This window comes from Strix uralensis, chromosome 6, assembly GCF_047716275.1.
Source record: "Strix uralensis isolate ZFMK-TIS-50842 chromosome 6, bStrUra1, whole genome shotgun sequence".
Taxonomy (NCBI): domain Eukaryota; kingdom Metazoa; phylum Chordata; class Aves; order Strigiformes; family Strigidae; genus Strix; species Strix uralensis.
In genome coordinates this window covers 39,696,893-39,722,529 of record NC_133977.1, presented here as the reverse complement: position 1 = coordinate 39,722,529, position 25,637 = coordinate 39,696,893, and the positions used below count along the sequence as shown (strand labels likewise).

General features: G+C 34.3%; 1 protein-coding gene across 1 annotated transcript in view; it reads left to right on the top strand.

Annotated features, from left to right (window-relative positions):
• LRP1B (LDL receptor related protein 1B) overlaps nucleotides 1-25,637 on the top strand; it is a 751,404-nt gene that overhangs the window by 658,541 nt on the left and 67,226 nt on the right. The window contains exons 62-70 of the mRNA XM_074873779.1: nucleotides 2,747-2,840; nucleotides 4,467-4,583; nucleotides 4,698-4,817; nucleotides 7,668-7,787; nucleotides 13,966-14,082; nucleotides 21,199-21,305; nucleotides 21,956-22,085; nucleotides 23,119-23,225; nucleotides 24,128-24,260. Of these exons, the coding sequence (XP_074729880.1) occupies nucleotides 2,747-2,840; nucleotides 4,467-4,583; nucleotides 4,698-4,817; nucleotides 7,668-7,787; nucleotides 13,966-14,082; nucleotides 21,199-21,305; nucleotides 21,956-22,085; nucleotides 23,119-23,225; nucleotides 24,128-24,260 (1,045 nt within the window). The remainder of the gene's footprint in view (nucleotides 1-2,746; nucleotides 2,841-4,466; nucleotides 4,584-4,697; nucleotides 4,818-7,667; nucleotides 7,788-13,965; nucleotides 14,083-21,198; nucleotides 21,306-21,955; nucleotides 22,086-23,118; nucleotides 23,226-24,127; nucleotides 24,261-25,637) is intronic.

Genomic DNA, 25,637 nt, shown 5'->3' with positions numbered 1-25,637 from the left:
ACAATGATTTGGGAGTATTCATGCACGAACAAACTACATTAATACAAGAAAACAAGCTCAGTCCAGTTAGCTAGGTAGGTAACAGATAGGGTTACATGAGAAACAGTCCAGTAGCGGAAATGGTAGAATATGCAATTAATTAACAATTGCATCAATTAAAACATTGGATTCCTTATGGGAGGTGGAATCCCTAGTACTTAAAATAAATATTTGGTGAATTTTTTTCTTAAAATGTAAGGAAGATTAAGTAGAACTACTGATTTCTTGTAAGAGAATGACTTTGATAAAAGCCTTTGGACTGTTCTACCCAGACAACTAATTGGTTGATTGTGATAGTACATATGGCCTCTAAAATCTGTCTAGTAGTCCAGCTTTTGTAGTAGTCCACTTATATTGTATGTATGCTAACGACTTCTTACAACGTTCTGTGTCATGATGTATGTTGTCTGTACTCCTTAAGGAAAGGATTTTACTCTTAATTTTTAGGGAACAGTGGTCATCTTAAATGATGTTACAGTTTCATTCAAGTAATATTGTTATTTAAGAAACCTTCTCACTGTCTTCCTCTGTTCCCTTAAGGTAATGTTTGGTGTGATTTTATTATGTTCATCATATCTTTCCTGTTTTGATTGTCTGCTTGTTACTTCCCATTAAGTGATGAACATAAAGAAAGTGTAAAACACTTGTAAAATGAGGAGTTTCTTATCTATTTTCCCCCCATATCTAGCTTCTCGAATTTGCTTAAAAAACCAACACTTTTTTCTTTTTAAAAATTTTCTTTAAATGGCACTGGAAGCTTATTCCACAGTGAATTTATATGCTAACAGTTGATTGAATGACTCTATTTCTTTCTAAATAATTCATTGGTAATCTGAATTGAAGGATAACCTCACAACTTGGATCCTCCAGGAGCCATATTTTATCACTTGTGGATTCCATAGGAGGGAGAGCAGGCTTAAGTAGAAGAAGCTGCTTCAGACAGACAGTTACAAGCTGACATTTGTTATTAGTCATTTTCTTCCAGTTTTGAAATCTGTTTACTGTTTGATAATTTGTCAATCCAATGGTATCAGATGCAGAGATCAGTGGAAAAAATATAATTTGCTACTTTAATTTTATAGCATCATCTGAAAATCTTTAGTTGTTCCTATGATGTAATCGCTCTTGACAATGCACTCACCTGTTAGCTGTTTCTGATGAAAAGGAGCTGGATGACTGATATGCTGGTCTTGCACATTGACAGTCTTTCAGCTGTATTTTGATGGCTAATCTGACGTGAAAAATTGTTTAGTACAAAATGCATCAGACTAGAACACCACAACTCAAGCCACTCCAGGCCCACCCATATGACTCCGACCCCTGATTTTGCAAAGTGTCTGGCTCCCCAGTTTAGATGGGAATGCAAGCATTTTCATGCAAAGCATAATAGCATCTAAGAATTAGGCCCCATTTCCTGGAATTAAATTAATAATGTCATTTTAACAGCCTGAAGTCCCTTGTGGTGAGCAGAGTGAGGCTGGCACCTTAAAACAATTCAGCAGCAGGAAGGCTATGCAAGCAAGTAGAAAATACTAAGAATGAGAATTGTCTGAGTTTCTGTTTGTCTCCTACGTTTGGAGGCCTTCTGCTGAGCTACTCTGAAATGCATACCTTAGTAGAACAGTTTAGCAGTTTAGAAGAGCTGCCTTTCAAACCCAGCCTGTAATACAGCATGTCCCTCAATGTGGTACAAGAATGATGTAGCTCCAGCTGTAGGTCCTACTACATAAATGGCCACGAAACCCTAAATTTTCTTGGCAGAAAAGATAAAACAGAGCCGATGCACCAAATTTAATATACCCTTTTAATACAGCTTTATTGAATAATCAATGATTTTAAAAATGTGAAGAAATTAAAAAATTAATGCCTAGTCACAGGAAAGAAAATGTCTTGCACTTCTAAACCTGTCAGTTTTCCTCCCTTCTGTGCTCATACTCACACCAGGTAGGAAACACAATGTTTCTTAAAAGTTCCTGATAATCTATCCAGATTTTTCTCCCTAGCATTAGCCACATAATGAACTCTGATTTTAGGTTTAGCCCTCAAAGTTTGCATCAAGTAATTTCTACCCTTTTTTTGTTCTGTTTGCATTCCCCTTTCAGTCAAAACAAATGTAGAGCATTGCCTGAGCTCAGAGTAAAGGCACTACCAAGGTCTAACAAAGGATTTTTCTTTGTTGTACAAATATTTTATCCCTTTAAAAGGTTGGAAGGCCTAGCTTCTGGTTTACTCATTTAATTCAAACAATATAAGCAATACTGTATACAAGTACAGCACTACACATTAAGGCCCTTTTCTGTAACTGTGGGTGGTTTTGTTTATCCAGAAAAATGATATTAAGTCTGCTTCAACAACTTACAAAGAATGTTTAAGAATTGAAGTGGTTGTTTTGAATAAGATCTTACAGAATCAAATCATAGAATGTGGCAAAATGCAATGAGTGGTTTATATCAGGGGCACTATAAATCAGTGTAGCAACGTCATTGAAACTACAATGATTTGTATCAGTGGAAGTCTCAGTGCAAAACATCCCCAAAAAAAGAGTATTTAAAAAATAAGTTTTATAAAATTAACAGTCAGAGTTGATTAATGGAACAATAACATAAACCATGAATCTAATTTTTCATAAACTGTATATTTCTATGTAAAAGTAAATAAATAAATATTCATATCAAAGCTTTTCTTCCTTCTTTCCTTCCTTTTACAGTTCCGTTGCAAAACTGACAAATGTATTCCATTTTGGTGGAAATGTGACACTGTGGATGACTGTGGAGATGGCTCCGACGAGCCTGAGGAATGCCGTAAGTGCATTCTGAATTTGGAACCCAACTTGTCAGAGGGTCCAAATCAAATATAATGCTTTATAGATTGTAGGAAGTGGGTTTATTTGAACACTTTTGTTTGCAGCACTGTTTTCTGTTCCTTGGTCTCTGTCAAATTTACAAAGGGCTCAGGCTCTTGTTCATCACCCTGTAAAAGATTTTCATTAACTCATGTCTACTGAGGGTCTTTTAAAGTCTTTGGAAAATCATAAGAATGTGTTTTTCATGTTTTAAACCTTTACTTGATCCCAGTTATATTTCTCCTAAAGATTTTTATTTTAAAGCTATGTTCTGAGGTTTCAAATTTTTATGTATAAATACAAAATTCTGCAAGGGTTATTTGGTTTATTTTTGTATATAAGAGAAATGTGGAAGTCTAATCTCATTTGCTTATGTTTCATTACAATTATACAAGTTTAGCTACACATTATTACTTAGTGCGATTTTCTGAACAACAGCAATGTGTTCTCCATGTGATTCCTACCAAGAATCAGTGTATTTTTCACAATAAGTTTTATATAAATATTTTCATTCTGTACATTTAGAAATGTATAGAATTGTCAAAGGAAAGTTTGGAGAGCTAATTCTCACCCTCCCGGAATGAACAATTTTATGTAATGAACATTTTTCATGCATCCTGTGTAACTTTGACACACTATCCTGAAGGTGGTGCAGATACAGCATATTTCTCGATAGCCTCCCATAGTCCAAATAGTAGGTTACTGTAGTAATCTCCTGTTGAATTGCAGACAACGGGAGTCAATTATGATGATGTTTTCCGCATCCCAAAGAATGGTTGCTGGATGGTAGCTGACTGCAAGTTTACTTGTTAGAAAAGTACCTTTCTAGTGTACTGGATTCGTAAACAGTAATATCTGTTGATTATATCTTTCAGTCCCAGCCACTGACTACTTTAACACTATTATATTAATCTACATAAATCAAAAGATTCTTGCCCTCTTCCCTTAAGCTTATATACATAAAACGCTCTACGTGTTCTACAGTCATCCAGTTAAATAAGAGTTAATTTCATTTGTTTATATTGAAATCTCTCACCCATATTTTTACAATTTTATAATTAGTTCTCTTTTTCTGCTGCAGAGGCCTTTGAAGCAAGCTTTAACATATGTAATCATTCTACATAACATATGTAATCATTCTACATTTGGAGCTACACTATGTTTACATAAAATTTAAACTCAGATGGCAGTGGCTGTGAGAAGGAACAATGTTAGACCTTTCATGGGAAATAGAATTAGAGTGGAACAGTGAGTTTCTTAAATGCAGACTTGAAATCAAGTGTTTAGATCCTAAATTGCAAGAATCTGTTGAGTTAATGGTAAGCATCAACCTGCAGAGGATTGCAGTCTGTATCATTAGTTAAGATATAACTATAGTTATGCAAATTTAAAATCTCAGACTTTGAAATTAATTTTGCAATAGTACACGTGCATTTTAGTTACTAATATCTACTCAGATTGAGATTACATAGGCAACTACAAAGGTCTGTAAATTCTTTTGATTAGTCCGTAGAGGAAGAACAACACTATTGATACTTTAACCGTTCTTGTGATAGTATTCATAAGCAGTTTTCTTTTTTCTCAGCTGAATTCAGATGTCAGCCGGGACGTTTTCAGTGTGGAACTGGACTTTGTGCTCTTCCAGCCTTTATCTGTGATGGAGAAAATGATTGTGGGGACAATTCTGATGAGTTGAACTGTGGTAGGTGATTATATACATTGTAGACTTCTGTCAAGAAACTATGTTTTTATTCTTTTACCTTTTAAATTTTGAAACTTTTAATCTTTTTAATGTTTTTATTCTTTTAACTTACAGACACACATGTGTGTCTGTCAGGTCAGTTCAAGTGCACAAAGAATCAGAAGTGTATTCCAATAAATCTGAGATGCAATGGACAGGATGACTGTGGCGATGAAGAAGATGAAAGAGACTGTCGTAAGTTATGTTTACAGAATTTTGCTCTGATGACCGTAGCTGATTTTAAACAAGGAACTGAAGAAAAATATGTAAAATACTGTAAATATCCTCTCTAAAATGATTTGAGGAAAATGCAAAACAGTTAATTCATGGGACTGATTGATGTACAATTCTTCATAGACAAGAGAACAAACTAAGATGTCATTTATTAACTTCATTTTTTAAAGTCATTGCAGAGAAGAGGGGTGTGTAAACAATTAATTCCAAGCATTTAATTGGGTTTCTGACTTAGGCTGAAACATTCATTTTACTCTTAACCACCTCACAAATGACTCATCTTCTTGAGGCTTTCATCTGCCATGCCTTGCAGCAACACATTTCAATGGAAAAATATATTTCTGTGTCTTTTATTGGAAAAGATGTAGATCCATAGTTCCTTCTACATCCTTTTTCTTTCATGGAGTTTTCTACCTTTTCTATTCCCTTTCCTCTGGGGACTTCTTCATTAATTTGCCTATGTAACTTGATTTCCATTTACTCAGCTTTTAATGCATCTTATTTTTCATTCTGTATTTCTTAGATATAAGTAGAGAAAGTATTTTCAGATTTAGAATGGAAATGTATTGAATAGCTTGTGTATTTGATCATTTTGTAATTAAAATGACGGTGCTGTCTTGAAATACATCTCTGTCCTTCACTCAATTCATTATTCAGATCTACTGCTGATCTAAGGTGCTTATTCCTATTTTCTGAATTAGCTTTCTCAAGGTTTGCATGTGCTGCATTTCTGCAAAGAACATGGCCTTCTCCAAGGGAAGGGTTGCTAAGGATACAAAGGCTTTGTTGATGGTCATGTTTTTAATGGCTGTCTTCCAAACAGCTCAGCAGAGACAGACAGTATTATATGTTGGTTTGCATGTTATGTTCTTTTAAAAACTGATTAAGTGGGGTCAGGTAAACTCCTGTGGAAGACAAGGGAGATTGATTTTCGTTATAAAGAACTGCACATTATACAGAAGGTTCCCAAAACCTTGAGGTGTAGCCGACAGAAATTAAATCAGAGCAGTGGAATCTGCAGCACAGCAGTGCTCAGGGACTGTGGGAGGGATAGGGTCAGGATCAGTGGTGATGGAGTTGAAAACTTCCTAGGGATTAGTGGGGATAGGACAGTCTGCTGTGACATGAAGCAAGCTTTTGAATTGTCTGAAACTCAGCCATCAACCCACCTGCAAAGACACAGTGGGAAGTGGGGGAGGTTAATTATATACATTTTTTGTTTCTGTTCTGTCTTACCTAGACATTATTAGCTTCTCTCTTAAGCAAGTTAAGTATGCTAGTTTGTATTTTAATAAAACCTTGCTTGTGCCTTCCGAAAAGTCTTCAGTTGTCTTTGGGGAGATTACAAAAAGTGGAGATTTTAAGTAGGTCTACCAAACAGTTCAAATTGACTTGGGCTCCTGTCCCAAGACAGATAACAGATCAGATTATCTATTTCATTCTAACTCCACTGGACTAGGATTTATAAAATACAGACATTTTTTTAGCTCTACCACTGTTTCATTTTATATATCAAGTGACCTTGAAAAAGTCACAATTCATGCTAAAGGTTTTCCATATGTAACATGGAGGTTATTATGCTGGTCTTCCTTGTAAAGCACTTTGAAATCTCCAGGTGAGGTGCCCTAGCTGAGAATCAGTATTATTTTTTAGAAGTATAGTTAGCAGCGTAGACAAGTCTAAATTTAGTCTTTGATTCCAGAGCTGTAAATTTATGTATAGAAATGTGATGCTGAAAGAAATAATACACACCAATTTTTTAAAAAAACTAAAGTTTTTCATCTTGCTGAACTCAAGAAACAGGAATGATACTGTAAAGGAGCAAATTGCTTTCCAACAGGGATAGGGAAGTTTGTTAAAAACCTTATGGAGTTCCCTAGGTAAAAGTGGGACAAACATTTATGTGAAAAAACATTATCAGAGAAGAGATCATGCTGTTTTCCAATTATGTCCAATTCAGAACAGTTTGGAGATTCTTGTACATATGCTTATCTCTAAAGAAATCCTTGTGCATCTGATCACAAATAGCTTGATCACAGTCCAGTCCAGATATATGTCCTTTATTCATCTTGCCTCTATACTCTCAGTTATAAGAGTTTAAAAAAACAGTAAGATCTGTCCTAAATGCTTGTGAGGCAGTCAATCTAGAATCACATGAGTGCACTGAGGATCCATTTGTTGTCAAGTGGCTGTTCTAAAGTGAAAGCATTTAAACTTCGACTTAAAGCATTCTGAAAGAATAGGATGAAGGTTAGCTGCATCTTTGCATCTTTATCTTGCCGTAAGATTCATTTAAGAACTTGTTCTGCTAAACTGATAAAATGAAATAATTGTCAAACTTTTCTCACTATTTACCCATGGCCTCTTTTAACAGAGAGCACAGACTTTCACCAAAATTGTACATAATTTGGATTACCTTTTCAGTCAAAGCATTGAATGCTGCCTTAGTCCTTCAAACTGACTTTCAGAATTGGTAACTGGTGCTTTAGAAAGTTAGGAAAAAAATAAATCTGACTGCTTTTTACTAAAGTGGTTTCATTGTGTCAATGTCAAGTCTGTTGTTAAAAGAATATCACAATAGACACTTTGTTTATTAGATTCATTTGACCTTACTGTTATATATAAAATAATATATAAAAAGAAGACAAAATTATAAACAGTATAACCCTGAACGCTGTTTTCTTACAGATGTTACATAAGTCTTGCTAGAGCTATAAAATTTCTGAATTTTGAATCATTTTTATTTTAAAACAAATAATTGGAATATTAGCAGAAATTTCTAGTTTTAATTTGAAATCCTTTTGTTTAAAGCTGAAAACAGTTGTTCTCCAGACCATTTCCAGTGTAAAACAACAAAACACTGCATTTCTAAACTGTGGGTATGTGATGAAGACCCAGATTGTGCTGATGGATCAGATGAAGCTAACTGTGGTGAGTATGCCAGTGGTTTTGAATATATTACTGTAGCTTGATATTTTTGAAAAAAGTAGTGAAAGGAAATAATCATCCGAGTTAACATGTCCTTTTTCAATGTATGATAATACCTGTCTGATATGATAACTGTATCTGGCTCATACAGTTCTTGTTGAACGATAATCTTTATAGGAATAGTCTATAAACTTCATATTATACTACTACTCTATTGGCAGGAGCTGTAAATGAGTATCTTATTTGGAATATAGTGACATTCTTGATTTTTCTCACAGTATTATCCAGTTTCTGCTAATTTATTACGCATACTTTGTTGCTGCTGAAGTTCATAAACAGTGAAACATGTAATAATTTGCAAACGTTAGTTAAGACTGTGCAGAGGGTCCAGAGCAGATGCCAACTTGACATTGACCAACTTCTGCTTCTCTCTGAGCTCCAGGGAGTTATGTGTCCTAATACACCACTCCACAAAATTTGCATCCCCATAGGACTTCTCCAAGAACCCCTGATACTTCTGAAAGTTATGTACTTAAATTTGATAGTTTGAAGAAGCAGATCCTCTACAGAGATCAAGGATAGAATCGAACCATTACCAAACCAAGCTCTAATTTCTGTCATATTTTATACAATATCCAGAACCACAGTGTTCTACCTGACTAAGGCAGATTTTTTAGAACATAAGGACTAGCTCTGAATCCAAGAATGTCTTTCATTGCTTTTTTGAAGATTCGTTGTTGGATCACAAATATAACTCTACAGTTTTTAGCATGTTTATGATTGACAAAACAATTATTTTATTAAGACAATACTCATAGAAAATTGAAAATCTAAGCAGTTTTCACATTGGTCTGCATGTGATATTGTACATGCCTAGTATGTTATTCATCATCACTTGGAAGAAAACATCACACTGTATAGTAGTAGTGGCTGTTCTCAGTCATTGCTTGCATGTTGGAAAGTTCCGAGTCAGCTCTTCTGTTGTAAATGAAAGAAAATAATAAATATAAACATTCCACCTGGGAAATGGATTTACAGATAATCAGAGTCAGAATAAGTGGATCAGTATTGTTGGCATTGTTGGCATATCACTGAACATGGATGTCAATGCACACTCCCCAAGCGCAGAAAAACGTGTGGAAACTTCAAACAGACCTATAAAACAAAAAACAGGAAAATGTTCTGAGATGGATGAGAACAAGGAAAACAGTTGTACAGAACATTCAAAGCTCTCGCCATTATTCATCCATATGTCAGTAAATGGTTTGATGAAACACATAAGTCTGGACAAGTTTATGGTACCTGTGGGACAACAAAGTTACAGGCCATAATCAAGAGCAAAGCACTGAGACACAGCAAAATTTCCATGGATACGTTTCAAGTGATTGAAACAAGCACGTATATGAAAATGTTGGAGCTCTAAGTATGCCTAGGAAATTGAACTCAATACTGAAAATCCAGGACCATTGTTTGAATTGTCAAGAAGGGAAAACTAATTAATCATATCAACTGGAGAGAAGAACAGTGCAAGAAATCATTTTGCTTGAAGAAACAGTGAATGCAAAGGAGATGAACCTTTGCCGTAGAGACTCTCCATATCTTCTTCTGGGCTATTATGCAACTACCCCCGCACTGCTTACCTTCTGATCCACTTTATAGGTACTTTCTCCTGCACTGTCCCCAATCATCTTGATCTCCAACATGCCGTTTCTTTCCAATTTGGACAGCATTCCAAGCTTCCAAACTGTGGATTCATATTTTGACTAACAAAGGGTCCTAAAATAATTCAAATAATATCCTCAAGACACAAAGTTTAAAAGCAAAGAGGAAAAAAACCCCAAACTAATGCTGAATAGGAAAAATTGTATTTATAATAGGTACTTCACTGCAATTCATCATTTTAGCCAATAGAAAGAATAATGTCCAAATTGCTCAAACAATTAAATAGTGTAGAGCTGCAGTGCATGCAATCCCAAGTTAAATATTTTTTTCAGTCACAATATATACAACTGGCTGTGCTGGTTCATATCTAAGACTCATCTCGCCTTTTATTCTGTCTCTGGCAGTGACTGAAAGCTAGTATCTAGGGAAGAATATGTGAGCAAGGCAGTCCTTAATGAAACTTCCCGGGGATACTCTTCTAGCCTCTAACAGTTTGAGAATCAGGGATATTGTGAGTCAAATATATCTCTGTATGCAATAACCCATGATGGATTTCAGTTTCTTTTAACCTTTGTACAGTTTTGACAACATGCTGCAACAAGGAGTTCCACAGCTTATTTACACACCTCCCTGCAAAATCACCTACATATTTATTTTAAATCTGCTAGCTGCATATAATGCTGATAGTTTCTGTATTGGGGGAGACTGAACAATTTATTCATATTCACAATCTGTGTGCCACACATGGTTATGTACACATAGAACAACTAAGCCTTGACAAGAACAGGGTGGGTTTAATCACATTTTAAAGTTTTCCGTAATTTTAGCATTTGAAATATGTTTAAATGACCTTATTATAGCAGTAGTTTTAACACGGCTTGGTCTTCTGCATTGGGGTTGGGGTTTTTTTTAGATTTAAAGATGGTTATTTTTATGAACAAAGTTTGATAGAATTAAATTCTAAAACTGCAAGCTGAGTATAATAAAGGTCTGTATATGTGGATGCTAATACTAACTTGTTATCCTTTATAGTTCATTTCTAAAATGCTTACAATGCAAAACTTGTAAAAAGGATAATCTCTTTTTTGCCTAAGTGCTTCATAGACATATGTATTTTGCTTAGTCAACATCTGCTACTGTATGTTATTGGAGATACTATGTTAACTGAATTTGTTAGAAGTAGTCTGAATGTATTTAGTCTTTGTGGTTACTTTCTGACTCAGACAATTGAAGTAGAATTAAGAATTGTATGTTTATTATTGAGTGTATGGTGTTTTTCAAAGAACAGTACGTAGACTTAATTCATGCTTTCTGTCCACGCAATTAAAAGAAGGCATTAGATTATGGTAATCCTTGCTCACAACTTTAATACTTTACATCAAAAAAGACCCTGTTTGAGTTAGAATCTGAAGAAATCTGTTTGTGGTCACGGAAAGTTGTTATAATCTGCTTTAAAGGTTATATGTATTTCAGGTCTTTATTAGCATAATGTGTCAACATTAGTATGACTGCTTTCTGCTTCTTCACTTTTCTAAATATTAATTTTATTTTTGGCCTAAAGAGTCAAAGTAGGGGGTTTTTTCTGATGATGAAGAATATGTTCTTTGAGACATTTGAAGGATGCATTATATAAACTTAAACTTCCTTCAACAGGCTTATAATTTCCTGTATCCAGCATCAGTGACAGCCTGCCAAGCCCTAGAACAGCTAGCTGATCCTCAATCAAAAGCAAGTTACTTTTCATTTTGGATTCTATCCCTCTCAGGCGCACACACACACAAATGCACAAACAAGCCCATATATGAAATTAAAATCCCCAAACAGCAATGTAGTGCAGTTAGTGGTAAAATAACATTTTAATTCATAGGGATTGATATTTGAATCAAAATGCTTTTAGGGTGCATATTTTGGGGTTTGGTTTGTTTTCCATTTAAGCCTTCATCCTATTTTCTTCACACTCATTTAGAATTATTTCTAAAGTAAAATCCTGTTCGGTATGCACAAAAGATGAACCCCAACCAACCAGAAGCTACCTCAGGTGGTCACACAAATTTCTGAGAAGGGGCCTTTGCCTGTTGCAGTAGATCAATGATTCTCTTAATAATAATTTGAAGAGAGAAATATGAAAATTGAGTTATCAGTACTTACTTTTTTGCCTTTCTACCATTCTTATCAGAACTTTCCTGGTTTAAGGTAGTCTCATTTTAAGAAAAATGGAGAGCCATTTAGTATTGAAGACAGCAATGACAAAAGGGGGGGGGGAGGGGGCGGGCACCATGTGTGCTTTTCAGGGTTCTACAGTTCAAAAAAATACTGGTTTGCACTATTTCCTTTGAGTTGAGAAAATTAGTCTTTCTAAAAGATCAGATATTTGTTATACAACTTTGCTGAATCTTCCTCTTTGTTATATCTTAGTTCTAGTATCCTATTGTCTTGCTTGGCTCTCATTAACAGAAAGAAGGAAATACAAGTCAAGGAAATCTAGTTTGTAAGACATAGTCAAGCGTAAGCTGCTAAGAGAGATCAGTCAACCCAAGGGAAGTATAAAGCTTTCAGATTTGTGAAGTGGAGAGAGCCTTACGAACATGCAAAATCTTTTATATATAAAAATTATATAAATATATATAATTAAATATTCCTTTGTGCTTGGTAAGATTAGAATAAGAGGAGAAAGATACAAGTGGTAATCATAAGGTTAGACTGCACTCGGATAATTTGAGAAACAAAATCCAGCCTTTCTTCACAAGTGTAAAGAAGCAATGCTTGAGAACTAGAGGCATCCTTGAGAACTAGATAATTCTTTATGAAGAATAAGAAAAGATATATTACATATTCTCTTCATCCTAGCTGAAATGAAGGGATGTCATCTCTGGCTTTTGTGTATTACTGATTAGATCTTGGTATTTCTGTTGAATGCGGAAGTATAAATAGAATATAATCTGTCATTAGTCTTTAGGACTCGATTTTGTGGGTAGATATGTTAATGGGAGATTGTAGACTTTACTAGAAGTACTTTAATAAATATACGATGGATTTCTGGTTTGAAACTTGATCTTTTGCAGAGCTAGAGAAAAAAGTGCAACAGGTTTTTTTATTTTGGGAGAGGGGATATTTTTATGTTTTGTAATGTTAAATATTTTTTAAGTGCTTGACAGTGCAAGTATTTGAAATGTCATGACAGATGTCACAGATGGTGATCTTGAGAAACATTGTAGGAAAAAGTATTTTGGAAGAAAATGACTTGCAATCACAATATTGGCATAGTATAAGGAACAAATGCAAAAGGCAGTATTGTAATTACTAAATTTTTGAGTGTACACCACTGAGCTGCAATGCCATTTACCTCCACCTTCTTGATATTCAAATGTAGTTTTGATTTATTACTCTAGTTCCAGAACCACACCTAAAACAAAGCACAAAAAGCAGCAGTTTGGGCCATAGCATCAAATCCAATACCTCTAACTTGTAGTCCTTTCCATTTCACAGGCAAAGGAAGCACAATGTTTTAAGCTAGCTTTTCAGTCGTCCTTCATTCTGTCAGTTATTATAACTCATCGAGTTGTCATGATAGCAGTATCAAGTCTGAACTGACATGCTATGAAATAACCTAATGGAAATTTTAAAAATTTCTATTGAAATATCATCACAGTGGCATGTAATTTTAAATATGTCATGGAGGCTTTTACAAAGCAACCTTTTTTTTTTTTTTCCAAAGAAAATGTCACTGATAACTTTTTAATTTACCTCATTTCATCTCAGTCCTTATAACCTGAAAGAATTACTCAAGAAATAAAAAATATAAATAAAACATAGAGGCAACTCCTTCCTGCTGGAGGAGTTCAGGATGTTCATGCATCTTCAAGAACCTTTGCCTACAATGCTGCTCTGTAAATGGGAAAGCTTGTTGAAAATTTACTGCATGAAGAAAATTAATGTCAGTTTAGCATTATATGCTTGATAATGTTTTACTTTGTATAAGTAGACTTCCAACCCAAAACATCAGAATGTGAAAATGTAAATCAAAAGGAAAAGTTTTCTGTCATGTATTAGTCTTAAATTGTCATATGCAAACTTAACTTTTGAGTAATATATATATTGACATTTTCAAATAAATAGTCTTGTGGTTTACTCTAATCAGATCTTTTGTAAAACAATCTCACAGATAAATTCAAGGAAAAGTCAATGCATTTTTTGAGAATCAGTGCAATAATACCCTCTCTTCAAACTAATTTGAGATTACTTCTGAATTTCATATTTTTTACTTTAAATTACAGTGTGTACAGTCCATATTTTAATTTTATCTTCAAATTTATGAGCATATCTCTTTTAGTATGAATTAATAAATAGAATCTTAAAGAATGTGGTATGAAAAGTATTTCTGAAAGTAACATTTCAAGTATTATGGTTGCTCCTTCTTCAATGTTATCTAGCAATGTTGTCATGTCACTGTTTAGTAGCAGTCTTTCCTATTTTGACTCTTTGTCTGCAATGATGTAAATTATATTCATCTTAATTACAGATAAAAAAACTTGTGGGCCTCATGAATTCCAGTGCAAAAACAACAACTGTATTCCAGATCATTGGAGATGTGACAGCCAAAATGATTGTGGTGATAATTCTGATGAAGAAAACTGTAGTAAGTAACTTTTTCCTAAGTACATATTATAAGGAGTGGAGTCAGTTTAACATGTAAGAGGAAACTTTTCAATTTTGATAAACTGCATGTGTTTTTTTGTACAACACCATCTGAACCACTGAAAACCAGTTGACCAGAACTGAAAATGTCCCTTGCTGACATTCTCCAATTTTATTACTTCTTATAAAGAGCTGTGATTCTGTATCAGCTATGCAAAAAATGCATGACCTACGATTTCTCAATAATCTGATGAATTCAAAATAAATATTACAATTAGTTTGCCTTTGTCAATAAGTTACAGATGGCATTTCTTATCTCTGGATAAGAATCATAAAAACTGCTCAGTGATTAAGTGATAAACATTTGTTGACAATAAAATTTAATCAAACACTACCCATTATATTCATCATATTCCTGAGATGATTTGCCTTGTTTTGTATCGTGAGTCCATTTCTGTAATACTTAATCACATTAAGAAGTAGATGTTGTTTTTCAAAGTGGCTCGGCTCTCTCCTACCTATGAGAAACCTGAATGCCTATTAAATTTCTGTAATACTGATTTCAGTGAGTTAATTTAGATCTGGTTCTCAGGAAGAAATGACAAATTCTTAATGGTTTTATCTCATAATCATTGTCTTTATGAAATATTTCAAACGGGAAATTCCACAAATAGTTCTGGAGTGCCTTTGCCTCAGATGACAATTTGTTCTTTTTTCTTGTGTACTTAGAAATCCAAGAAATTAGTATCTTGTGTAGATAATCTTGAATACATATTCCTGATTGTATATCATGAATGTATATTTTAGTATCTTCAAGGTAATGACCTAGAAAGCTTAATAAATTAGGCATTCTGATGCTGAGTACTTGCTGTCTGCCCCTTTCTCCAATTAAAGTCGTGGTGTCCATAGGTACAGGATTTCTAAAGACTAGCTCATTCTGCTTGAAAGGTTAAAGTGCATTTGTCTCCTTTTTAATTTCTGTCTACATTTGAAAATGTTGTAAGTTGCTGTAGTTTTCATATCCAAGTGTTTCATCTAAAGGGGCAAATGTCATGAGGCTCAGTAATCACTCAGAGCCATTTGTTATACCCCGGGGCGGGGGTGACACACAAACACTTTCTTAACTTTGTGGGAGATTTTAATTGGGAATTGATTATTAGTGCCAGTGGGATTTTTCCATTTTCATTTATATTATAAATCCCACAAAATTATTTTATGTTCTTTTATTGTCATGTAAAAATCAAATAAAGAGACATAGCTTTTTCTGTAGCAGTGTTAATCTACGTGACTAGATAATCTTTTGAAAATTTGAAAATTTAAAAAAAACTTCCGCAAAACATTATTGCTGTTTGCAAAATAAGTTTCCAGGATCTTATTTAAAATTTGCTATGTGTGAGGTGGGATTTATTTATCACCCAGTATTAATAATTTTGCTCCTTAAAGTTTAGATTATCATAGTACAACATGATTAAAAAACTAAGTTCAAATAATGAGGGAGCAATCATCTATCCATTTTAAAAAAAAATATCTAAGCTTGCCATCTTTGTGTTCACATCAGTAATTAAGTTATATATTCAGTTCTTGGCTGTTCTCTAGACTTGCAGATAAAGAAATCTGTAGTTAATTGTAATGGATGGAATTAGTGAGTTGAGAATACCCAGACATAGCTGGTGCATCAAACTAAAGGCCAGAGTGGTGATGTAGTGTTAGCTTTTTTAATTTTTCTTTTGCGTGTCAAATGCATACTTCACTTCTAACTGTTGAATCCCATATTCTGATGTTTAAATTAAATACAGTAGGCTGACACAGTTGTAAAATTCAAAATCTTGGAAGCATTGGGAAAATACATAATACTCTTCAGTTGTTTGAAATAGATGTAGAAAATTCTTTATAGGCTGTCAAGCCACTTATAGAATAAAGTGTAATGAAACAAATATATACGAAATTAGAACTTCAAAAGCATTTGACAAAATATATTACATTGCACATTACAATAAGTTGTTCATAGCATACATGAATATACAAAGGGCTTGTCAGGCAACTATGTCAGAAAGAGTTGTTTCTCAAGAATGCAGAATTAATTCATTGAATTATAGAAATTCAGCTCAAGTATTTGCATTTCTCTGTATAGTTTCATTTCATGCACACACAACATCCTGGTCAAGTTATCAGAAGTGAAACAGAATGCATGTTAAGAAATATCACATTATTAGTGGTATAATGCAAATAGTTGTGCCTGTTATGACACTGTTATTTAACTGTATTTGTCTTACAGTCTATTATTCTTTAACTATATTTTCACCCTCACAAATAAGTAAGAGTTATTAGGAAGGTTATAGGTCCATACTGAGTTAGTACTAAGCAAAGAAGAATGTATTTTTAACTCTTATGGATTAATAACTTTTGGAGAGGGAATTTGCCTTCAGAGTTTATTTGGTTTATTTAAAAAAATAATATTAGAGCAAAAAATAGTATTTTCTCTTTCAGGAAACTTCAAAAAAAGAAAATTCTGTAGAAATTACTATCTTATTCTTGCTGAAAAGAAAACACCAGTAATGTTTTATTGAATGTAATTAAAGAAAATATAATACACTGTAAACATTGAAGCAAAACAAACGTAATAATGCTGTAGAAACACATGAATTCAATCAGTGTAAAAATGCTACTGTTGCTAGAGAATCTTCTCAATGCTGTTTTGTTGCTCCTACAAGTTGTCAAGAAAACAGATTAGTTAATTTTGTCCTGGGATATGTTCATATCCCAAATGCAATGAGAACTAGCAATTATTTAATGTTTAAGTGAAAATGTTTTAAACCAGCATATTGAAAGAAACTAAGCTGGAATGTCTCATAATGTAATCTTCAGTAAATTTTGAGTGGACAGTGCTGTACATTGACATCCTTTACATTGCTTAAGGTTCAGCTGACTTGGTGCAATTCAGACAATGGCTAGTGTCAGTTTTCTAAGAGCAGCGGGGTGTCAATGCTAGCCAAAGGCAAGTATGCTACTGTAGTATGATAAACTGATGTGTACTAAAGGTTCCTCCTTTTATATACACTTACCAGTCTCATGCGTAGGTTAACAAAGAACAAGTGTCTTTGTTTTGGTGAAACACAATGCTAAGTAAAGTCATGAAAATAAACAAGTGAAGAAAATCGCATTTAATGCCACATTAAATATATGAAAAAACCCAACCTATGGCCACTTTAGTAATCTTGTGTTTACAGGCATTCATTCTGCAGGATGGTCCATGTTGTTGTTTTTAGCAGTATTGTAATGGAGAATTATAAGGAAAGGTGGTTTTGTTTTTACCTCCTCTTCCATTTTGTCACATGTACTGTTTTTGGCTGGAATAGTTACAATTTTCTTCACAGTAGCTCCTATGGTGCTGTGTTTTGGATTTGTGACCAAAACAGTGTTGGAGGTGGACTGCTGTTTTAGTTGTTGCTGAACAGTGCTTGCACAACATTCAAGGCCTTTTCAGCTTCTCATGCCGCCCCACCAGTGTAGAGGCTGGGGGTGCACAAGAAGCTGAGAGGGGACACAGCTGGGACAGCTGACCCCAAGTGAACAAAGGTATATCCCAGACCAAATGGCATCATGCTCAGCAATAAAAAGCTGGGGAAAAGAAGGAGGAAGAAGGGAAGTTCAGAGTTATGGCATTTGTCTTCCCAAGATCATTACACGTGATGGAGCCCTTCCTTCCTGGAAGCAGCTAAACACCAGTCTGCTGATGGGAAGTAGTGAAAGAGTTATGGTTTTGTTTTGCTTGTGCATGCAGCTTTTGCTTTACCTATTAAACTCTCTTTATCTCCACCCACAAGTTTTTGAACTTTTACCCTTCTGAGTGGCTGTGTGTGACTTAGCTGCCCTCCAGGGTTAACTCACAACTCAATGATAATAATACTCTTTTGCTGATATTATGTGGATGCATCATACTGGATACTCTGGTTTGGCTTATTGAAAGGTTTCAATTACAACGCAACCATGTGGTAATAGATCTGATGAATACTCATTCATCACAAGAAAGTGTGGCTTAGGTATGTCCCCTAATTCCTCTAAATCTTTGTGATCTACTACCAAATGCTAGGATGAATCAAGAGGTCAATGTACACTTCTAACTCATTTTAGGTGAGGTGCTCCTATCCCATGTTTGTATTGCTGTTACTTCTTTTTCTATGTACAAATGCCACCTTTCCTATTATACAAATTAGTTTCTCTACAAGTTTGCTTTGTAACAGCTGTTACAGACATAGAATTTTCACAAGGAACAAACATATTTATCCTGTACAAATACAGGTAGGAAGTACACTGTAGGTTTGAACTTCATATCCTATTTAAAAAAAAAAAAAAAGAATTCCCCTCAGACTTGTATAACAGTACATCAGTCTCCTAAAAATCCTTTCAATTCATAACTTAGGGCAATATCTATGTCTATTAAATGCAAAATTGAACCCAAATATTAAATCATTTTAAACGTTTCTCATGAGATCCTTTTCTTGCTACCATTTAAGTTGATGACAAATGTCTGTTGGCTCTACAGATTATTTTCAGACTTTAAAATGTGAAAGTAGTTCATCTTATGTGCTGTATTTCAAATGAAACTCTCTAATAATTCAAAAATGCTTTTCTCGAGAAGGAGTTTCAGTGTTTTTATAAAGCAGAACCTGAAAGATGCTGTCCTTCATTGGTTATACAGAAGTCTATTAATACTTATTCCTTTCACTAACAGTGTGAGCACTGATGGGAAAGTACTCTTCTGTGTTCATATGTAAATCACAGAGATGCATTCCAGCAGCAGAAGAAATATGTCTTGCAAACAGAGAATTGAGAAGTTAGCTCCTTGTGTACATTTTTTCCAGAATCAAATCTCTATTTATAAATAATTCATTAGCAGTACAGAAAATGTATTTGCTTATATTTTGCAAATCAATACAGAAACATAAAAAATGTTTATTTGGATATGAATTACTTTTTCCACAAATTATTTCCTTTATGTAATTTATCACATCGTGAACTTCCTTTTCCTGGCCTGTTGACAACAAGAAGAATCAGATGTCAGTGATTTGCTAACACTCATACAAGGAGCTATTGCTTTGAAAAGAATTTGAAGTAATAGGTGTATAATCTAAGAATCCATATAAATGCTAACCTTTGATTTGCTTAAATATAATATTGCTGGAGAACTGATGCAATTGCTGTAGATCTGCTTTTATTATGCTTTCCTACAACTTTGAAACGAAAAATTGCACCTACGTGAAAAATGAAATTTCTCTCAAAAACTTTAAAATGGGGTAATTTTGCCTTTTTTTATGAAGTAAAGGGAAAAAAATAGCTGAAAGGTCCATTAAAACTATTCCTTTTTTGAAACAGTTCTTGATTTTTATAAATCCAGAAAAAAAAAAAAACCTTAAGTTCAACTTTACCTTAGATCTGTGCCATTCATGTCTAGTATATTCTCATGCTGGTATTTACCAAATTCTTCTCAATCTCATGTGTGCTTTCATTGATCACTATGGTATATTTTTAAAAAGCATTCATGCTTCCACCTTCCATAACTACCTAAAGGACCCTTTAGCATTACCCAGTCCGTTACTGTCCATTGCTACTGTCTGCTCTTGGTCTCTCTTTTTTTTTTATCCTTCCTCCATTGATTTAGTCACTGTCATTTACCATTTGCCTGAACTCTTTTCCCGTCTCTATTAAAAAGATCTTACCAATTATTCTTGATTTTACATCATTTACATAATAAAATGTTTACTGTGATGGAAATAATCCCACAAATAATCCTTGTTTGTTTTTTCAGTCCTGCTTTCCCAAAGACCAGAGAACTCTAAATTGCATGTAAAGACTTAAATTTTCCTCAGTCCCCACTACTTTTCTACCTTTGTTTAATCTGATGGTCCAAAGCCCAGACATTAACTTCATTTTTTCCAGTGTCTTTTGTAACGGTCCTCATTTTCAGGAGGAAAGCACGTAGTATTCTGCTGGGGAAACCTTCCACACTGGTCCCCTTGCCAGTGTTTCTGTGGCAGCAGCAGCAAAAACACAGAGCTGTGCAGCCAGTGAAGTAAATAGGCTGAAACAGCCAATCTCACCTTCTCAGGATCACTCCATCACTCCCTACAGCCTGCTTCTGCTGTTTGCTTTATCTGTACCTTGAATTAATTTTGCGTCTACTCTTCCCCTTTATTGTGTCTGCCTTTTATAATGACTTCAGACCTCCCTGTGTTTTATTTCTTCCCAGGGAGTAGAACGACATACCCATTTATCACCAAATACTCCACTTACCTTCCAAACTTTACTGTCTTCTACCCATCTGTAAACTCCTTAGAATCTTTTTAACATCTAACATCTCCCTTCTGTTTCCCTGAAATTACTGGAAAATTACATACTTATACTTACAATTTTTTTTTTTTTCCTTTTCTGTGTTTTCTAACACATTGACAATAGTGGGGTTTTATGGAAGTATACTGTCCATTGACTTTTTCAACTCACTGTATTTTCATTCTGTTAAATCTCTAACAATTTCATCAGTATTTAATTCAGTAGATTATTGTCATGCTTCTTCCCATACTTAATTTCTGGAAAACAGATTTTACTTGAAACTCCAACTTTACTTCTTTTGCAATCCATTTACTATCTCATACTGTTCCCCTGAATGTCAGCACAGGGGAAGCTGACTCTTGACACACACACATATGCTAAAAGATATGTGTAAATGGTATGCTATTGCATGATGGAAAGTCAAAGATCTGGTTAGCTTTAATTACATTGTTATTAACAGATGCAAAATGAATTTCTAGTCTGTGGTACCTATCTCATAAAACCTGTAATAACATACATGCGTTGAAATAAATATTTATGTCGTCAGCATCACATAATTTTCCAGAGAGATTTGATAGAATGGAAATGAAAGTATTTTCATTACTATCTTACTATATGTAAATGAAATTTAGTTACAAAACAAAATCCTGCAGAAAAAAAATCCTTTTAGTTTTCAAGTTAGTGGTTTTGACTTTGTTATAGCCATTCATTGACTGATTGGGGGGGTTTATGTATAAAATATTTTATGGAAATGCTAATAAACCTAGGGTTGTTACTTTTCTTTATTCAGAGCCTCAAACATGCACTTTGAAAGACTTTCTTTGTGCAAATGGAGACTGTGTTTCAGCAAGATTCTGGTGTGATGGAGACTATGACTGTGCAGATGGCTCAGATGAGGTAGGATTCTTCCAGGAAAAAAATATTTCTTTAGAAAATTAGTAGTTTTCTGTTGTTGGAGAATGGATTTCCACATATGAATATTTTATAAAGCAGCAATGGGAATTCTACACATGAATCCATATATGCAAATATCTTTACTAAATTAAAACTAAACCTATTGAAATAGTTATCCTGAAAAGAGAACATGCAAATAAAATCCCGTTATGTTTAACAGTAGTCTACATCATTTTGTCCCAGCAATTATCTGAACCTCTTCCCATCCTGAAAATAGTTTATGTCCTGGTTGGGGAACCACTCTTTCTACACACAGCATTGGTTTGGTTTCTGGGTTTTTTTGAGAAAACTGTGTAGACTGTTGAGTAGCAGAAGCTAACTGGATAATGCTTTGGTGTTTTCCTGTTCTTTCCTATCTGTTTTGTCCCTTCTTCTTTCCTACCAGTGCTGGACCTCAGGTGCTTCCCACCTGCTTAGAGGGTACAAGCCACCTTTCATGAATCGTTATCTACAAATACATTTTATTTCACAAGGCATTACTGTATTTCATAGTGTGGAGGAGTATAGGCTGTAACTTCTGTGATCAGCTATATATTTACCAAAGTTTATATTAAACTCTTGATCTTGTATATACATTGTTTTTATTGTACCAGAGGTATTGTGAAACAGGCTGTTCCAGAGACCAGTTCCAGTGTTCCAATGGTCAGTGCATATCAGCAAAATGGAAATGTGATGGTCATGAAGACTGCAAACTTGGGGATGACGAGAAAAATTGTGAACCAGGTATTGTTTTAAATTATGCTGAGAAATAAAATGAAGCCAGGAATAAATCAGAATGAAACAAGGGGGAAATAAATCAACAAATCAAGATTCCTTGGGCACTAGAAGTAGCGAGGAAAGCAAAGAAATCTGAAATACTTTATCATTCCTTTGTGTATCACTGTGTCTTCCTACTTGTGATTTGAAAACCTCACTTATGTACAACTATGCAATATGAAGCTTGTTGGGGGAATAGTATTTAATTTAATTATATTGAAATATAATTTGATAATGTATACTCAGTGTATGAAGTTCTGCTCTGAAAACAGCAGTAATTCTTGGCATGTCACTACAGTGTCTCTGGGGGTTTTTTTGCTTTGTGGTGTTCATTCAATGTTTACTAGTCTTTATGCAAAGGCTTTCTCAAGCAAATTATTTTTTTTCTTGTTATTGTTTTATTTCCTTTTTACTGTCTTGGAAAATGCAGTTCTTTATTTTTGCAGGAATTTTCCTAAATTTTTGGTAAGCTTCATCTGGACGGGTGCAACTTATAGAAGCCTATGACAAAACCCCCCTCATTTACAGTGTGACAAAAATATCCACCTATATTTTAAATAAAACTGCTGAATACGTATTTATTTTAATTGTAATAATGTATACTTTCTAAAACCATACTTTCTTGTAAATTTAACTTAATTATAAGCACTTTAATTACTAAACCCTAAGAACTTTTTAAATAATGCCATTTTTTAATACACTTGTTCTATGAATATGTGTGTAGTTACCATTGTTACCAAGCATAAGGAAAACACAAAAAAAGGAATTCCTCACTGATAAAACAGAAATATCCTTTCAGTATCATTATACAATTTACTTAGGGTGCAACAATTTCATTTTTTCAAATATTTCATTGTAGTTTACAAACATTTGGAAAAGCTCTGGTCAGCTACAAATACATGTTTGCTCACTATGTTAACTAGATGGAAATATTAAGTTATAAAGAAACTTATGTATAAATTGTCTTTTTCTTAATGCTAAAATATGTCTTTGTAACCAGCATCTCCAACCTGCTCTTCAAGTGAATACGTGTGTGCAAGTGGAGGCTGTATTTCAGCATCTTTGAAATGTAATGGAGAGTATGACTGTGCTGATGGATCTGATGAGGTAGGTGACAAATTTCCTTTTTTTTTTTTTTTTTTTTTTCCTGCTATCTGACATGAAATTTGTTAACAGTTTAATGTCTGAAAATAATTAAAAGGGCAGATGGGGTTTTTTTTGCATCTATTTACCACTGTCAGGTAACTTAGCCCCATGATTTTGGTTCCCTGGTAGTCGCACTGCATTATGTTTGTTTGCTCTGCAGCCACCTTTTGGAGCAGACAAATTTGTTTCCCCTAAGTCAAAACTTGAGCATGGTTCTGGGGGATTTTGCTTCAAGGACAGCTCTGTACTGTCAGCATGGACAAGTTCGTGTCAAATTTGGCTCCCTCTGTCCTCTAGATTCATCTGATACAATCCTAGCAGGCACCTCAGCCTTCATGCCATGCTCTTTCTACATGTTGCACTGTTGATATCTTTTTAAAAAATTACCACCTTCATGAACAACTTCAAGAAAAAAAGACCAAAAATAGTTGTTATTTCTCAGAGTCATAAAGGTGCCAGTTGGAGGATGAAGGAGGCCTAAGCCAAATGCTACACAGTGCAGATGTAGACAATTTCAATCTAGTCCTGATCAATGCGGATATGAGCCAGGTCGCACTAACTGGCCCCATGTCCAGGGTCATTTCTTGTAGGGCAGTTGAGTTCAGGAACGTAAATGTAGCCAATTGTTTCCATTGCTAACACTAAGCAACATAAAGAAGCAATATCAGAACATATACAAAGTGTGGTTACAATTTCACTTGGACTTCAGTAACTATTTGAATTGCACACTGCATTGTCAGGGACAACTTTGTTGTGTGAAATACGTAGGGCAATGAATAACAGCATTGGTAAATTTTGTTAGGTTTGTTTGAAGTATGTTGTTCTCATTCATTAATACTTAGCTCATATCTGTATCTACACAGATGGATTGTGTAACAGAATGTAAAGAAGGTCAGTTTCGATGCAAAAATAAGGCATACTGTATCCCTGTCAGATGGCTTTGTGATGGGATCCATGACTGTGTGGATGGCAGCGATGAAGAAAAATGTGACCAAGGTAGAGACACTTTTCTTTAAAAGGCTTACTTTATCAGTTTTTTTTATCAAGATGCGTTGTAAATTAGTGGTACCCTGGCTATTCTGAGTGATGAAGTGAAAGCTCTATGAGCTCTTTTGACAAAGACAGTATAGCAGCTTCACAAGTGATTTGCAGGACAAAGCAAAACTTACCTTATGACTCACAGCTCATTGTTCCTTCTTTGGGTTTCCTTCCCCAAGGACCAAGAGGTTGTGTTGTTACTGGAAGCATATTCTGTCTCATCAGGGAAATTGGTAATAAGTCCAGTTAATTTACAGTTTTATAGGAAACAATAAATTACAAAGCCATGCAATATAATGAAAAATTGCTAAATAAGTAATCTTAAGACCCCAGTTTTTTATTTATTTCTGTGGAGATGAAATGTTGCAACTAACTAGAACCCATAAAACCACATTTTGAATTCTCACTCTCCTTAGAGAGCAGAACTATGCACGTAAGTTGATACAGATGAAGCCAAACCCTGTGCTCAGACTCTCGTGCTTATAATTAAGCTTTAAATATGAGAAGTACATCTGTTGATCTAATTCTCTTAGTTGCTGCTGATTTTTTTAACCGAACCTTGCCAGGCAGTGTAACATTGCACAAAATTCTTAGTATTAGTAATTCAATAATTGTGACAAACACAGAAATTCTCACTCAAATAAAAGAATTTTTTTTCAAAAGCAAAATTTTATTCAGCAGTATGTCAGCTTCTTGTTTTTTCCAGATTTTTATTCTTTCCTTTTCTTTAAAGTGAGTAGTTCTGTGTGTTAGTCATCTACAGTCATATGGTATGTGTGTAACTTCTAAAGCATATTGCAGTGCAATAATAAATAATAATAATCAGAGATGAAGCAAGCAACTACAGAGTAAAATATCCATCCCTTTTTTTGTTGTCAGTCTATTAAGCAACACTTACCACTAGGAAAAAAAAGAGTTACATGCGATGATTAAGTTTGAAAGAGAGACCAGAAAATGAAGAAAAGAAGAAGAATGTTTGAGACGTTTAGATGCAAAGAGAAAAACTTCATAGTTGGAAGTATTGAAGAATGAACTGTTTTAAGAAGACAAAGATAACAAAGTTTTAAAAAACTTCTAGTCTATTTTAAAACTGCTTTTAAAATATCTGGACTGTATCTCTTTAAAAACCGATGAAGTGTAAGCAAGTAGTAATGCGCTTATTTTATCTGAAGCACACGTTATTCTTTGGATAGCATAATGGAGCTTCTGTGAACTGCAAATTGCTTATAATGCAATAAGAAGCCTTTTGCCTAGTTGGTTATTGCTATAATACTTTGTATTTATGTCACAATTATGATTTCTGTTATAGAAATCTATTCTATAAAAGAATTATGA